The 16,530-nt window shown below is 43.1% G+C and overlaps 1 protein-coding gene across 1 annotated transcript in view; it reads left to right on the forward strand.

Moving 5' to 3' along the window:
* The first annotated feature begins 1,534 nt into the window (after positions 1-1,534).
* Positions 1,535-16,530, forward strand: part of NDUFA10 (NADH:ubiquinone oxidoreductase subunit A10) — a 39,473-nt gene continuing 24,477 nt past the window's right edge. The window contains exons 1-7 of the mRNA XM_042822380.1: positions 1,535-1,660; positions 1,849-2,017; positions 3,291-3,506; positions 4,278-4,364; positions 6,653-6,774; positions 9,059-9,138; positions 12,026-12,080. Of these exons, the coding sequence (XP_042678314.1) occupies positions 1,568-1,660; positions 1,849-2,017; positions 3,291-3,506; positions 4,278-4,364; positions 6,653-6,774; positions 9,059-9,138; positions 12,026-12,080 (822 nt within the window). The 5' untranslated portion in view covers positions 1,535-1,567. The remainder of the gene's footprint in view (positions 1,661-1,848; positions 2,018-3,290; positions 3,507-4,277; positions 4,365-6,652; positions 6,775-9,058; positions 9,139-12,025; positions 12,081-16,530) is intronic.

Genomic DNA, 16,530 nt, shown 5'->3' on the forward strand with positions numbered 1-16,530 from the left:
AAATGCCAGCCAAATGCACGCAGATTGCATGAGCAGGAACTTGGACAGCAGTGTAGATATCAAAAGAGGTGGCTGCCCAGGCAGAAGACACTAATCTCTCTGCTATAAAACTGTTCCCATTGGACAATCAGCTCACCTGGAGATCTACTGCTTGCTCAGAAGAGGTTGTTGTGGACTTCTCTGGGTCCAGGACTTCATCAATGGCCAGCTGTGAAACTCAACAGTGTGGCTCTGTTGAAGCAATGAGAAGAAATGAATCTTTGTGGATTTGTACCATTCTCTCTGTCCCACAGACACTAGGCTGAGAATGGGTGATGTGTGAGAGATGCTGGCTGTTGTGCTGTACTAGAAAGATACACTACTCTTGATCTCAAGTTGAGAACTTCCCACAGCCCCAAAGAGAGGTCTCTTCTGAAGTGCTTTAGGTCACCATCAGGCTATGTCAGGGTGTCACAGAGCCACGGCAGGGACCCAGCATGGGCACATGGAGTCAGTAAGATGCTGGGTGGGGATCTGGGGTGGGAACCAATGCTGAAGAATTGACATCGATGGAGTGCAGACTAAAAAACAGCCCAAGTGATGTCCTGCTACCGTATATTGCACCAGAAAGGAGACATGCAAGGCGGCTGGCAGAGAAGCAACTCTCCTTTAGCACTACCCAGCCCCATCTTGTGGCAAGGATCAGCAAAACCTCCAAGATCGGAAGGGACGTTCTGCTCGCCGTGTGGGCACTGGCTGAATTGCCAGCAGCACGAGGGACGTGGTATCTGGGGCTGTCTTCCCCCGCCCTGGGTCCTTGCTGAATCAAAGAATCATTCAGGTTGGAAAAGACCTCTAAGATCGTCTAGTCCAGCCGTCAACCCATCCCCATCATGCCCACTAAACTAAGTCCCTAAGGGCCACATCTCCATGTTTCTTGAACACCCCCAGGGATGGTGACACCATCACTTTCCTGGGCAGTCCGTTCCAGTGCCCAGCCTCTTTTTTGGAGATTTTTTTCCTAATATCCAACCTGAAGATGTCCTCTCTCCTCATGCAGCCCCTGTTCCAGCCTCCTGGCACGTGGTGTCCCTCAGCAACAATTTCTCAGGAGCAAGCCCACCGAGGGCTTGGTGATGCAGCACCTGCAAGCACTGCTGGCTACAAGTTTGGTGGCTGAGGAGGTGCCTGCACACTGAACAGGGAGTGGGAGATGCTGGTGCCTAAGCTGTTTTGCTCTTTCCTCCAATCCGCTCCTGTCCTCATGGGTCTCCTGTGCACGGCTGAAGCCTAGGAAGGTTCAACCCACTGCCATACCACCAACATCCACCTCTGACGTGTGGGCCAGCTTATGCTGGCAGGAGGCATTACAACTGGGACAGCCCTCGTAACACATACAGTATAATTAAGATGCAAGTAACAAAACATTCTAATTTTTAATACTTTTCTTGCAGCATTCTGGTACCCCGCACGGCACCCCATCCAACCCCTCCCCTCGCAGCCACCACACAGCCGCGCAGCCCGCGCCTCCCGCCCCGCCGTGACGTCATCTCTGAGCGCCCGCAGCTCCGGCTCCGTCGGCGCCGCCATGTCCTTGTGGCGGACCCGCCTGGGCCCGGCCGCCGCCGCTACCCTCAGCTCTGCTGCCCGCGGCCGCCTGCGGAGCGCCGTCTTGCCGGCGGTGAGCGGGAACCCGGGGACGGCAGGGCCTCGGGTGGGCGGAGGGAACAGGAGAAGGGAGGGGGAGGTGACCTTCAGCGCCGCGCTTGCTGCGTGACCCCTGCGCTGGATGTGCGCCTGTGGAAAATACGCCCGGTTTGGCTTAAGAGCGCTGTCAGCTTTTAATCGTATTGCTGTGTTGTCTTTCAGGCAGGCGTTCACATCAGCTCCCAGCGCCCTTTGCAGTATGGCTGGCTGGCTTACATACTGGGAGAGAGAACCTGTAAAAAATTCAGCAAATACAGTAAAATCTTCACAGTGGATGGCAACCTGTCGTCTGGGAAGGGCAAACTGGCACAGTATATTGCAGATAAATTAGGTATGGCTCTTTAGGTATGGCTTTATTTTCCCTGTAGTGTGCAGAGTAGCTGGAAGACTTGTGGAAGAAATGGACCTGAGGGTGTTGGTCAGCATCAGGCTGACCATGAGCCAGCAGTGTGCGCAGGTGGCCAAGAGAGCCAATGGCATCCTGGCTGGTGTCAGAAGTAGTGCAGCCAGCAGTAGTGGGTGGTGATTGTCCTTCTGTACCCAGCTCTGGTGAGGCCGCACCTTGAGTTTTCTGTTCAGTGTTGGGCCCTTCACTGCAAGAAAGACATTGCAGCCCTGAAGCGTGTCCAGAAAATGTCAATGAGGTCTTATAGGGAGCAGCTGAGGGATCTGGGGTTGTTCAGTCTGGCATAGAGGAAGTTCATGGGAGGCTTTATCTCTCTCTGCAGCTCCCTGAAAGGAGGCTGTGGTGAAGTGGGGTCTGCCTCTTCTCTCGTATAACTAACAATAGGGCAGAGGTGACAGCTTCAAGTTGTGTGGGTAGAGATTCGGATTGGATGTTAGGAACAATTTCTTCTCTGAAAGAATGGTCAGGCACTGGAACCAGCTGACCAGAGGTGGCTGAGTCACTGTCCGTGGAGATGTTCAAGAAATGTTTAGATGTTGTACTGAGGGACATGACTTACTGTGGAAATAGGTAGGTAGATGGTTGCACTGGATGATCTCAGAGATCTTTTCCAAACTTGTTGATTCTACGAGTCTATGATTTCAATATGTACTGGAATTTAACAGTGTCATTGTGATTGCATAAAAGAAGTTAACCAGAACATCAACTCTTGGCTAGCAAATTGTTAGATGGTGTCACAGTTAATATTAATGGCATATAGATAGAGGCAGACTAAAGTGCTGATGAAACTTGAGGTGACAGGGATGTTGCCAGGTCATTGTAAATGACATTTTGATTCCAGTAATGTCCATTTACAGCTTCCGACTGTCATGAAGTCACCGAGGACTTTAAGAGGTTTTTGGGAGGTGTTTTCTGTGATGTGCTCAGAGCATCCACGTTAATGGAGAACTAGTATGATAAAAGTTCTGCTTAAAACAAATGTTCAACTCACATCATAGAGCTGGAGCAATAAAACCTAGTAATTGGGTTCCATCATCTTTCTGTGAGGTGATAGGACAGAGGGCTTTGTGTGCTGTCTTCAGATGTTATTTAGAGTAGACCTTCGTACATAAATGAGAATAGGAGATGCTAATAGTAAGCAAGTACAACTCACTATTCTGATTGGTGTTCTCTTTTGAGTTTCTGCCTTTCTTGTCAGGAATGAAATATTTCCCAGAAGCTGATATCCATTATCAAGACAGGATCGCAGGAGACGGACTGCTGCTGGATGAGAGGTTTAATGGCTTCTGTAACCTAGAGAGATTTTACAATGATCCAAAATGCCCTGATGGACACTCTTACAGGCTGCAGGCTTGGCTGTTTGGTAACCGTGTTTTACAGTACTCTGATGCATTGGAGCATCTGCTCACCACAGGTTAGATTTCACACTGGATGCGTTTAATTTCTGTGTTGAGTGAAAATTCTTCAGGTGTTTTTAAGTGTTTTGCTAGAATCTGTGTTTTGAAATTAAGACCCTTTTAGTGAGTGTGGTTGTGTAACACATTTAGAAGAATACCTTGCACGTTTTGTGTTAGGACAATGTCTTGTATTGTTTCTAATGAAGGAAATGCATACTGTTATCAGTTTCATTGGCTTTAAATGATAGAACCATATCAAAAAGGCCATCTTAAACATACCAACACAGCTGAGAGTTCTGTAGCCTTTTTAAAACTCCCTAAAACTTTCCTGATGACATCTTTTGTTCTGTCATTTTGATTTCACTAAGTACTGCTTTGTGCTGGTGATTATAACAATTAATTTCTGAGTGTCTTCTGGTGTGAAAAGCTTTTCTCAACACCGATTTACCTGTTGTTTGTGCTTTAGTAGAAGTGTTTTCCAAAAAATGATGAAGTGTGAGTACCAGAAAGCATCTCAAACACAAAAATAAGTGCGCTGCTTAAATATATTAATCCTTACTTGCTGCAGTGCTAGGCAGAGTATGAGTGTATATGGATTAGACAGGCATATTTAACATGCACATCTTTGTTTGTGTGAACAGAAAACTCTTGCTTTTTTGTTTTATTTAAAATCTCTTAGGCACGTTTTCAGAAAATTGTCTTCAAGAACAGCGCCGTCTGTAAATTTGAATGCTGCTGCCAGGGGTCTTTCTGAGCCCAGTCTGACTGGAGTCTGCTTTCAATTGCAGGTCAAGGTGTGGTGATGGAGCGCTCCCCCTACAGCGACTTTGTGTTTTTGGATGCAATGTTTAAACAGGGCTACATCCACAAACGATGTAAGTTACCTGCACGAAAAAGGGAAGTTATTTTGTCATAGATGTCATAATGTCATAAATAAATGTCATAAATGAGCCAGAGTTTAAAAAAAAAAAAAAGAAGCCTGCTGGAAAGACTGGCTACTTTAAATATTTGCTTTTGTTCATGAGGTATTTGGCACCTTGGTCTTTCTTTCATTGAAGACCAGTCCCAATCTGTGGGACTTCCTAATCTTTATTCAAGGCCTCAGTTCTGCTTGTATGTTCTGAGTATTGCTTACTTGTATCTCATCAGCTAGAGAGAGCCTCCCTTAGTAAGCGTGTGAGCATGCTTATGAGGATGAGTTTTCTATGTGAGATTTTGTCTGATATTTTTCCTGTGAATTTTCTATGAGATATCCTTCAGGCAGACCTTGATCTTGCAGCATTAGATGGGAGGTAAATCATGGACTGTTGGGATTTGGCCTGCTTGCCTTAGATTGCCAGTTACCTTTTGAATTTTGAAGTGTGCAAATGCTTTCTTGCCTGCACAAAGTGTAAGGAGGAGAATGCAAGACTTTAACAAGGCAATGGAGCTGTTCCTCCTGGAAGCCATTTTTAACATATTAAGGATGTAAAGGTGATTGCAAATAGTTGTTACAGTTCTATGAAGGAGAAATTATGCTTAATCACCTAATAGTCAGCTCCATGCAGCAAGCTAGCTCAGTGGATGAGAGAGGAGTGCTGGATGTTGTTTGTCTTGACTGGAGCCAAATGTCTGTGATGTAGTTTTGTGGAAACCTGAAGCTTTTGATGCACAGCAGCATGAGCAAACAGTGTGCCTTTGTGGAACAAAAGGTTACCAACAGCCTGGGTGCTGCATGAAGAGTGCTGTCAGCTGCTCACAGGCAGTGATGACCGCATCTGGAGTTTTGTGACCAATTCTAAGCTCTCAGTTGAAGACAGACGTGGAATTGCTGGAGTGAGTCCAGAAAAAGGCCATGAAGAAGGTCATCAGGAGCCTAGAGTGTCTGACAGAAGGAAAGGCTGAGAGCTGGGATGTTTTCATTTTTGCCTGCAGAAGGCTCTGAGGGGATGAGTGTAAATACCTGACGGGGGAGGAGTACAGAGATGGAACCAGGCTTTTCTCAGTGGTATTTAGCAAGAGAACAAAAGGCAAGCAGCACAAATGGGTTACAAAAAGTTCAAGTTAAACGTCCGTAGAAACCTTTTCTGTTGTGAAGGTGGTCAAATCCTGGAGCAGATTGTGCAGAAAGGCTATGGCAGCTCCATGCTTGGGGATGCTCAGAATCAAACTGGACACAGTCAAGAGCCACCTGCTCTCACTGGTCCTGCTCTGAGTAGAGTGAATGAGCCAGCTGATCTGCAGATATTGCTTCCAACCACAACCATTCTGCAGCTCTCAGTTACGGATGCTGAACTTTGGCAAATACATGCAAGTCTGAAGTGTAGAAAATACTGATAAAGGTGAATCTTCATCTGACCCCCAAGTAAAATGCAATTGAAGCTCTTATTTCTATCATTTCATAGCAAATCTGGCATTTTCCTGAGGTAGAGGTACTCATTCCCTTGTTTCCCTGACTGCCTTGTGCTTCTTGTCCATTTTGCTTAGATTTAGGATATGTTGTTTTTTTGTTTTGTTTTTTTAAACACATGCTGTAAATTGCAGCTTTTTGCTGAATGAGTTTGAGGGTGGTTATAATGAACTTTGTCCTATTAATTTGCAAGCAAAGCCCAGTAATCCACAATTTAACATAAAATCTAATCAACAAATACCCAATTGCACCAAAATCCTTAATGTTATTGACAGCTTTTTACTGTGATGATGGGAATGGTAGGCTTTAAATTTTTTCACAGGCTCTTTGTGTTAGAATGCCTGGTGATGTTTTTAGCTGAGCCAGTGAGCTTTGTGGAGAGAAGCTCAGACTTCAGCTAGATTAAATGGAATTTGTGCTATTAATGCCACCTAAATATTGAATTAAATGCTTCCCCTGACAGGTTCCTAATCACCAAACTGTTACCCAAAGAATGCTTTAAGATGTTGATCTGGTAGAAGAATCTGGTTGTCCTGAATCCTCTTTGTGGAAAAGCCTACCCTTAAACTTGGTGTATCTACCATGAAGAGGAAACTTCAAATAAAATAGTAGGGGGTATGATTTATTTGGAAATAGAATGTGTTTAGCAAACACAAGAAAAACACTCAAGAAATGATGAGGTATAATTCTCATGCTGTTCCTTTGCACGTGTTCCTCGTTTGGATTAAGTTCTGCTGGCTTTAGCTTTTGTGTTTTCTTTGCTTTTTAATGCAGGTGTTGATCACTACAAGGAGATAAAAGAGATCAGCGTTTGTGAATTCCTGCCACCTCACTTGGTCATTTATTTAGATGTACCTGTCCCAGATGTGCAGAAGAGGCTTCAAGAGAAAGGAGAGGTAATTCAGGCTCTTAAAAGTTAGTCTTCCTAGCTGCAGTTTCGGGAGCTGCACTCAGGTAGTGTGCTCCTTGCTCTGGGATCTGTGCTTCCTGAGTGCCAGAAGCCCCTTCTCCAGCTTCCCCAGATGACTGCTCTTTCAGACCTGTGTCGACGTTAATTGCTTGTCAGTTCAAGTAGGGATGACCTGCAAATTCAGTTAGTTTCCTGAATCGAGGGGGGTTATGAAAGCTTGGTGCTTTGATGTTAATACAACAAAACTTTAAGCTAGCTTTTATAGATCTTTCGTGAGATAGAAAAACCATTGAGCTTCCTGGCCAGTCTTATACCTGTGAAGGAGTACAGCTGATTCTTGTCACCAGTGCAACTTCCATGTGAGCTGAGGTTTGATAGGTGACTTTATGTATTGTTGATCTTCGACAGTTTATTTTCCAGATCCTCTGGAACTGCTGTAACTCCCATCATCAAGCATCTTTCAAGCTGCTTTTTAAATTCATGGCAATGGATAGATACTGCTGTTGAAAATAAAAGTAACTTCAGTTCTACAGCGTTACCTCTTAAAATTTCTTATCACCATATTACGTTACTGGGTTATTGAAATTATTTTTTATCAGAAAAATGGTAGGAGGTTTTTGTGTAATGATTAAATATGATGTTTGGTTTGGATTTTTTTCCTTAACCTCCTGTGGTGTTTGGACGCGTGCTTGTAACTGTTCTCAGATCCGTTCTGAGGGTTTAATGATGTTTACCTTATACCTTATTCAAAGGCTGTAGGAAATTGTATTCAGGTGAGGTATTTAACTGTGGAAAGCCTGATATATTAAAGGAAAGCTTTATTACAAAAACCATTCTCAGGTCCCTTAAATGCTTGGTAATGTCTGCTTCTTGAAGCAAGTGTGTGTTGGTGTGCTGGGTTTAAGTCAGTAGCGTTTTGTTTTTGCCCATTTAAGAGGGATGCTGATCGTTTCCAAAGGGAAGTGACTTCAGAGCTGTGAAGTGGAAGGCTGCCCTGGCTGCTTTGTGGTCTGTGTAGCCTCAATGGCTTTGCCTGCTGCTCAAGTGGCTCCTTTCCTGCCCTCCAGCAGTTTGGACGCTGACTAAACGTGCCTCTACTCTTTAACGAACAAGGCACTCTTGTGTGGGAGAACTATGGATTTCTTTGTTTTAGCAACTTCAGTTACAGAAATAGAAACTTAATGTATTGTGGGAACCTGCCCGTTCTTTGCCCCTATGAGCAAAAAGGTCAGCGGCGCTTCTGAGACATTCTGGCACGAATTGCTGGTGTAACAGAACTTCCCTTGGGCAGTGGCACCTGCTGGGCACTGTGGGGCTTGTTTGGGGATAGAACTTTGGGTTCCTGGTGGATGGAGTGTTTGTGGTTGGTATTGAGTACAGTTATTGCAGAGCTCTGGAAGAAGAGAAGCCTTCCAGTGGGACCGGCTGGCAGAGATGCAGCACCTTCCAATGCGGTGGGCATCTTGGAGGTGTGTTTCCTATTTGAATAGTGGCAGGAATCGTGCCTTGATTTTAGGATTGAATTGAAGGAAGACATGCTAAATGAAAGAAATTCCGGTTATTTTGCAAACGTGACATTAAGGTAATATGTGTAGGAGATGAGGCTTGTGGTGAACTGTCTAACAGCTGGTAGGATATCCTTTAAATCCCAAAAGAAGATAGAGAAGAAAGTGGTTGTCCATGCAACTGTCTGAAACTAGAGAAATGGGTTAATGTTGGCCCTCTTGCTGGAAAGGCAGACTGGGATGATCCTCTCCTTTCTTTTAGGTGATAATATATAATTTCCTGGATTATGCAAGTAGATAACTTTTCAAGGACTGATAAAATTTAAGTTTTGAGATTGTTTGGTTCATGCAAACTCTGGAAAAATGAGAATTCCCAAAAACTGCAATAAATTGTAAGAAAGCTTTTTGTTTTGCTCTTACATCATTCTGTTGAGCATGTCTTTTCCTTTATTTAATAGATTCACTATCAGATCAGAAGAATCTTGCTCATGTCTAATGATTAAAACCATGGAGATGGCGGGTGTAAAGGAGTGATTACTACATTCTGTGACTCATTCCTTGGGGTACTCTTGATGTTTAAGAAACTCTAAATGCTCTGTATGACTTAACTCTTGAAACTCAAGTATGGTTCACTGAATAGCTGCTAATACAGGAGTGAAGTCTTGATAGATGGTGTAGGACCAACTTCTGCTTAGGCTCCTGTGCTGATGGGGAAAAGAAAATACACTTTCTAATGTTATTCTTCTGTTTTCTGTCTATTTTTAGCCTTATGAGAAAAAGGTGCCTGCTTCGTATCTCCAGAACATTGAGGACGCTTATAAGAAAACCTTCTTACCAGAAATGAGGTTAGCAAACCAAACTGCTCTGTCCACTGAGTCTTTGAGTAAAAAAATGTGTCATGATCCTAAAATCTCTTCAAATAGAAGCAAATAAAACCACATAATGTGAGATAATCCTTTTTCTGCTATGTGCTACAATGTGATGCCCTATTTATATGGTGCTGTGTCCGTGGTACACTGTCTGTGTATACTTGTGCATAGTTATTTCCTACATCTTAGAAGCTTGATGTCACCACTGCAATGTTGGAGTACTGAGAGTGAAATGCTTTTAGGAGCAGGGGGGAGGAATGTTGTACAATTCATTGGATATTGTTAGTGGAGCTGAGCCTGGATCTGTTGTATGCCACACTTGGGATGTTACCTCCCCTAACAACTCTTCTCAGTTGTCATAGCTTTGGCTAATTTCTTGATGGTGATGCAGAAGGAGAGAGATAAGGGCTTCTCTTTCCCGTTTCTAGTTCAGTTTCTATGCCTTGTGAGGCAGACACATTGCAGCCAGGAGAGGATTCAGTGGACTTTGTTGATACTGTTAAAAGAGTGCACTGCTACCTGCCTTTACAGGCTGAAGTGCTTGTCTTTGAACTTCCCAGCTTTCTCTGGCTGGGAAGTGAGAATGTGTGAACTGTGAACTTGAGACTGTAATAATTTGTCAGCTGTCCCCATTCTTAAGAAATAGCTCTATCAAAAATCAAATTGCCTTACAAATATAAAAACGTGAGTGTGAGCAGTCTTGCTATTCTGAGCAGGTTACTTTCTGGAAAAAAAGCTGTTAAAGGTTACAGAGTCAGGTCTGCTTTACATCAAGACTGTCTACTCATGCAAGACTTGTTTTGTTCACGAAATTGACTATTGAGTTTCATTTATTTAAGTCATAGAAGATATTCAGGAATATTGTTGCTTGCTTGCTTCCTTGTTGCTTTCTTGCTTCAGCTCCATGGTAAATCAGTATAATTGTGCAATTGAAGTGGATAACTTAATGTTGAGCTTGTCATTCATACAGGGACAGAAGCTGTTGGTGCAGTATATGGTTAGCTGCCTCTAACCTACACAGATTAACAGCTGCCAGAAGAAAGTGGCAGGGAGGAAGGGTGGGAAATGATGGGACTGTCATCCGCCCGAGGGCAGAGTAGGTTTGAATTTACTTGCAAGGAGGAAAATGCTGCTTATTCTTTGGATCAAATCTAGCCTCAGAAAAACACTGCGTCGTTCAGTGAGGCTAAACCTAGCCTAACTGGTCCTGCTGTGATTTCAACTCTTTCCCCTTTGTCTGGATGTGGTCAGTACACTTGTTAAGCAAACACCCTCTACTTGGCATCCTCATCAGTGCCCAGGCTCACAATGGCTTGTCACATCGATCTGCGTGCTCAGGCCTGAAGGGAGATGTCTCCGTTCCCTTGGTGGGAGGAGATCTGCACATGTGAAACTTCAGCTGTGCCTGTCTCTGGACCTTGCTGATGACTTGCATGTTGCATAGATGCACACTGCCTTCAAATGCCTTTAACTGTTTGCTTGCTGACTTGCTCAGTGGTGCACCAAATGATGAGCATGCCTGGCTGTTACAGACTGTAACAAACTAATACCGGATTTCCCGGTACTTCAGTCTTAGAGTGAATATTTGGTGATCATAAAATGTGTGCTTCCTTTCTAGTCTGATATGCCTGAGAATGTCCTTACATGTATCTGTGTCCATCTACCTACATATATATAATCTTTTTAATGCATTTGTGAGCTGGCTGCTATGAGGCAGGTTCTTGGTGACTACGAACAGACAGCTTTTGTCTTTTGATTGATTTTCTGGTCCAGTGGTCTCAGATCACTGATGCTATCTTTCATATCCAATAGTGCTTCCACTGAGCAGCTGTTTTCACATAATGAAAGCCCTGATAACATGCAGAGTATCAAGTGATTTGATCTGCATTGCTAATGCAGCTGCTCGTGTAAGGCTGAGGCCTGGCTTACCTTCTAATTTGTGACAGTTGAAACTGAAGGTGTGTGTTCACATCCTACAGCGGCTCCCTTGAAAGCAAACCACCCGTGTTCTTTTTGTGACTGAGGAGTTCCGTGAGGTTTCTGCTTTTTTTCCCCCCAAGTTGGAAAAAAAACCCTCTTCAAACAGTCCACTATTGGGAGCACCAGTTGAATGGCTGACAGTGTAAAAGTTTGGGGCTTCATGTGAATAAAGGACACCTTGTAAGGAAACTGGTTTTTGTTAGCCAGGGCTGCTCTGGTTGAAAGATGATAATGCAGATGAGGAACCAGCTTGAACTGCTGCAACTTTTTATTTTGTTAGCAGTCCTGCCTCCAGCAGCATTGTTTACACTGCCAGCCTCGATTCTGATTAAACTTAGAAGTGACTTTTCTATGCTGTACAATTAAGAAAACAGCATGTTGCCTGCCTTACATGTTCTTTGTTCTACACATAGATTACACTGCCTCTGTTGCATTGGTTCATTTAGCTCAGACTTAGTAATAATGACGAATGAATGTATTATTTTCTTAAGACTTACCCACAAGTGTTAATGTACACATAAGAATGAAAGGTCTGATGAAGCTTTGGGTTGAACAGTTTTATGTTGTCAAGTAGATTGGGCAATTGTGCCGATGGTAACATCAGTGAAATGGAAACAGATTGGTAGGTGGGATATTTCTATTTTTCTTATTGAACTAAAATTGTAGACTTTCTACAGGTCGTATGTACAGTTTTATGTCAGGAAAGAAACAACTCACAGATCCAGCAGATCTATTGCAGGCTCTGGAAAAAATAAAAAAAGCTTTTGGTTCTGTTTTTGTGCTTTTGAATGTAATTTCTGCTTCATTTTGATGTAGAGGTGAGATGCTAAAAGCAGTTGTGTCCTGTGAGCTCAACTTCTTTCTATTTTTTTTTCCATTGCAGTGAGAACAGTGAAATTCTGCAATACACAGCAAGTGAGGCAGAGGATGTGGAGAAGGTAAAGAGTTTGCTGCTTCCAAAACAGAAACATGAAGAAAACACCTTATCTTAGATAATAAACTTAATTAGCTACTTTATGCAATTAGTGCTTGCTGCTCTGTCAGTATTCTGGGCTGGGACTATGAGTGCTTTGCAGTGATGTTGCATGAGTGATTGCATTTCTGTCAGGAGAGTGTACATCCTTCCCCCCATCCCTTTTGCCAATATACCTGTCTGCCTGAGCAAGCAAGTTCCACTCTATTATTACTGCTAATTTTTTTTCTTCAAAAGAATCTTTAGGCTCATTTAACTTATGTCAGGTGTTTCCACATCTGGATTGTTTTTCCAAACAAATCCTGAGGCAGTGGAAGCAGCATTTCCTGAGTCTCCGGGCTGTACATTATTTGTCTCTTTGGTATCACTCTTTGAAGTGTTGTGGCTGGTGGGATAGGTAAGGTTCTTTATAGCTTAATTTGGGAACTAAAGGCATTAACCAAGAAGTAAGTCACACTCAGCAGCCAGCTGAGATTCTTCCTACAAGCATAAAGTCTATTTCTATTGGCTTTTGCCACTACACAGCTTCTTATGATCCAGATTGGTACACAGGTTCCTTTGCAGTAAAATAGCTGTTGTTTGCGATAAGCCAGTGATGATCAGCTCTGAGAAAACAACTTGATAATCAGAGCTGTTGCAAAGCTGGTAACCCTGGGTTATTCATCTGTGTTGACTAGCGTGTGGTGTCTCTACTTTATCACCTTCTCCAAAGTGTTTTGCATGACACATTAACACTTGCCTTATTTCAACAGATGTTCTTGCTTGTGGAAAATAATAGTGGGGAAGTAGAAACTTTCTTTCTTCTTTTGAAATTTGCCTCTGTAGCTGCGATGCCCTCTGAAAACAGTCATTGGCTTTATGTAATTCTGTACAGATTGTAGTGGTTGTGTTTCATTGTCTGGGATGGAAGCGAATCCCTCAAAGTTCATTTGTGCTCTGGAATAGCAGTAAGGGTCTCAACTTAGCAAAGATCTTGGAGAGTGGCCTTACAGTGACTTCCACCAGCCCCCTCAGCACCCACAGGTACATTCCACCAGGTCCCGTGCACTTACGGATGTCCAGATTGCTTAACTGTTCCATAACACAGTCCTCATCATCCAAGGCAAACTCTTCCTTTATCCCGACTTCCTCAGGGGTATGAGGCTCCTCAGGACAGCCTGTAGCAGTATAGACAGACAAAGAAGGCATTTAGTAACTCTGCCTTGTCTGTGTCTTCTGTCACCAGGGCACCCACCTCATTCATCAGTGGGCCTGCATTGCCTTTAGTGTTAGTTTTATCTGCAGTGGATTTGAAGAAGGCCTTTCTGTTGTCCTTGACCCCTCTTGCAAGCTTTAATTAAGATTGTTACTGCCAACCTTGGCATTTGCAGTGAGAGGGGTATCTCACTGCTTGTACCCGTGCTGAGCATATTTGAACCTTTTGAAGCCCTGAAGGAGGTAACCTACTACTGCTTTCCTCACTTATGGATGTACTGGTCCAGCTGGGATGGAAGTAATCCTTCATTCCAGCTGTGACAGCTGACCCAAACTGACCAAAGGGGTATTCTGTACCATGTAATATCACACTCTGCCATGGAGGGAGTTCCAAAGTAGCCTTTGCTTGAGGACTAACAAGGCATCCATCTGCTACTGTGAGCTGGTGAGTGATTGCCTCGGCATCACTGCTTGCTTGTTTTTGCTTTTTCTCTTCCTTTTTGTTTACTAAACTGTCTTTGTCTCGTCTTATTAGCTGTTCTTGCTTTTGTCCTTCTAATTCTCTTGCTCTCCCACTTCACTTCCCACTGCCGAGCAGCGAGCAGCTGGGTGGGGGCTTAGCTGCCAGCTGGGATCAGCCCACCACAGCTGTGGAAGACTCTCCACAGCAGCAGTGAAACTTGGAGATCCTGAATTGTGTGTTTTCGGGTTTTCAGAGAGAACTGGTAATGGTTGGGAGTGATAGCTCCCATAGGGCAACAAGTATGTTATGCTGCTGTGGCCAGGCTACAGCTGTGAAATGAGGAGTAGTAAGAGAGGCTTTTTGTTAGGTCCGTAGATAAGAGCAAGTTAGGCTTGACTTCTGTCAAAGGGGCTCTGTTCAGTTGGTAGAGCTCTGACACTCATATCCTCCCATGCTGGAGCATATAGTGACAGCATTACTTTTTTTTTTTTCTTTCACAAAGAAGCATAATGTTATTGTTACTGACTTGCATTTTTTCTCGTTGAGCCAGATGGCAAAGATTAATCCTATGAGCAAGCGGATGGAAAATCTCTTGGCTCTGTGAGTGTAGTACATGCAGTTGGAGTCAGTGATTCAGTTCAGTTGAATCCTGCAGTAAACTTTACTCTCTAGGGGCTGACTTTGTTTGGAAGCTCAGAGTAGATTCTACTTGTGCAGTGTGCATTACAGTAGCTTTCATCTGAGAGCATTGTGTTTCCAGGCATAAAGGTTTTGTAAAGCTGGGAATGTTGGTGTGGACTTTGCAGTCCCTAAAATCCTTGAAGTGCAGTTAGTCATATAAAATAGCTCTTTTTGGAGTACTGCAGAAAGGGAAGTTTCTGAAAATGGAATATCTTTATAATTTTTAAATACCAATGGCCTTTCTTTGCCTTTGTTGTGAGATTTGACTTTACTTATGCAGATAGCTACCTGTGATCATTACAGGTGGACAGTTCTGATGTAATTCCTTCTGCACTGCTTTCAGGAAGAGGAAATGGTTGAAGGGACTAAATGTTCCTATTTTTTCTTAGTCCTGAAATTTTAAAATTATTTCTTGATGGACGAAATTAGACAGGAAAAGGGTGAAATGAATGAAAAAGAAGAGGTCAGCATGTGGATAAGAATATTTGAGCAATTACTGTTAGCTTTTCAGGATATCAGAAAGGATAGTAGGAGTTGAGAGCTGCGTTTCAAGGAGTGTGGAGGTGTTGGAAGAAATGAGAACTTGTTTTCTTCTGTTCTTCCTGAACGTGTTTTGAAGTGGTCAGGATAAAGCCATTTGTCTCCTCCCCAGACTTCCTAGAAAAGTCATTGCTAGAGGTTTTATTTTAATCCTGCAGATCAGAGTTTGAAGTCTGTCTAAAGGTCTTATTGCTCAAGTCAAGTCTATGGAGCTCAGCAAATTTGCGTCGTGGCTGAGCGTAACAAGAGTGCACACTGATGATCCTTTTCTTAATTTAGTTGGACAAATCTGGGATAGAGGACAGATTATTGAAGTCCAGGTCCAAGATGGGATCATATTCTCATTGTTAGATATTAGTTACACAAACTAGGATTTTTTTCCATTTGAAAGAATGACATTGATTCCCTTATGTCTGGGTTCAGTTTACCTTTGAAGTGAAAAGACTGGCGTTTGTAAATAAGGGATAACAGAAGGGAAGTGGTTTTTGCTTAAAGGGTTTTTGTATGTAGGCAGCTATATCCTGCTAATAGAGAGTGATGCTTAACTGTTAGCCAGCTTCCAGCTACAAATTCTTTACTGTGCAATTTGGGGACTTAATTTTGTATGACTTTATAGTGTAATAGTTTTTGAATTGCTTATAGAAAACGTGCAACTTAGAAAGAACTTCTATTTCTGCAGTGTCTTTTAAAAAGATCAGTTGGGGCTTCATATTGTAATTAAGATTGGTTGTAACAATTAAAGGATTTGTAAGTGCTTAAGTGATCTTGGTTAGAACATTTCAAACCACATTTACACGAGAACAAAATAGTAAAAAGTTGGCTTTTTGAATTCAAATAATTTCTGTTTTATTTCCCCTTTTTAAAAAAAAGTGGGTATGAAGGGTTATGACTTACAAGCAGGACTGGACCAGTTCCAATTCCTCTGTACTTGTAAACAGTGTTTTGTATTATGCATTGATTTTATTCGGTGACCCCACCTTGTATAAACTGGAGGAAATTATCTAGGTGGGGGGCTGATGGCAGAGCAGCTCTGTACCACGTCCTTTGCCAGTGTGGAATTGCAAGGATTCCGAGCTAGATGGCATGAAGTTTTTGGTTGCAGCTGCTGTTTGTGTGCTGAGCTTCTTCCTGCAAGAGTTCCTGGGGTTGGATCCTGCATTGCTCCTTGCACCCTGCATTTTGCTTAAGGAGAAACCTGATCTGGCTGACAGACCATCCTTTGTCCCATTACTGCGTTGCCTTCTGCTCTCGCTGGAGTTCTTCTAACAGCAGAACTCACCAGATCGCCGTGAAAACCAGCTTAGAAATTGTAAGCTGTTTGTATTGGCTTAATTGCAAAGATTATGGGAAGGAGTCTCATTATTGAAAACCGTTTTTTCTGAGTCCTACCAAGCTCTGTGTTATATTAAGACCTGATCTCTCCTGGCCATTGTTACGTGTTGTGCTGCTTAGTCAGGCCTAAATCATTTATTTGCTACTAATTCCCAGGAGGTGCCGATGCATTCCTTGTGAATTAAAAAGCTGTTCTTCTGGCCTG

The sequence above is a fragment of the Centrocercus urophasianus genome, unplaced genomic scaffold (assembly GCF_019232065.1).
Source record: "Centrocercus urophasianus isolate 14NV4802_14NV808 unplaced genomic scaffold, USGS_Curo_1.0 seq_20, whole genome shotgun sequence".
NCBI lineage: Eukaryota > Metazoa > Chordata > Aves > Galliformes > Phasianidae > Centrocercus > Centrocercus urophasianus.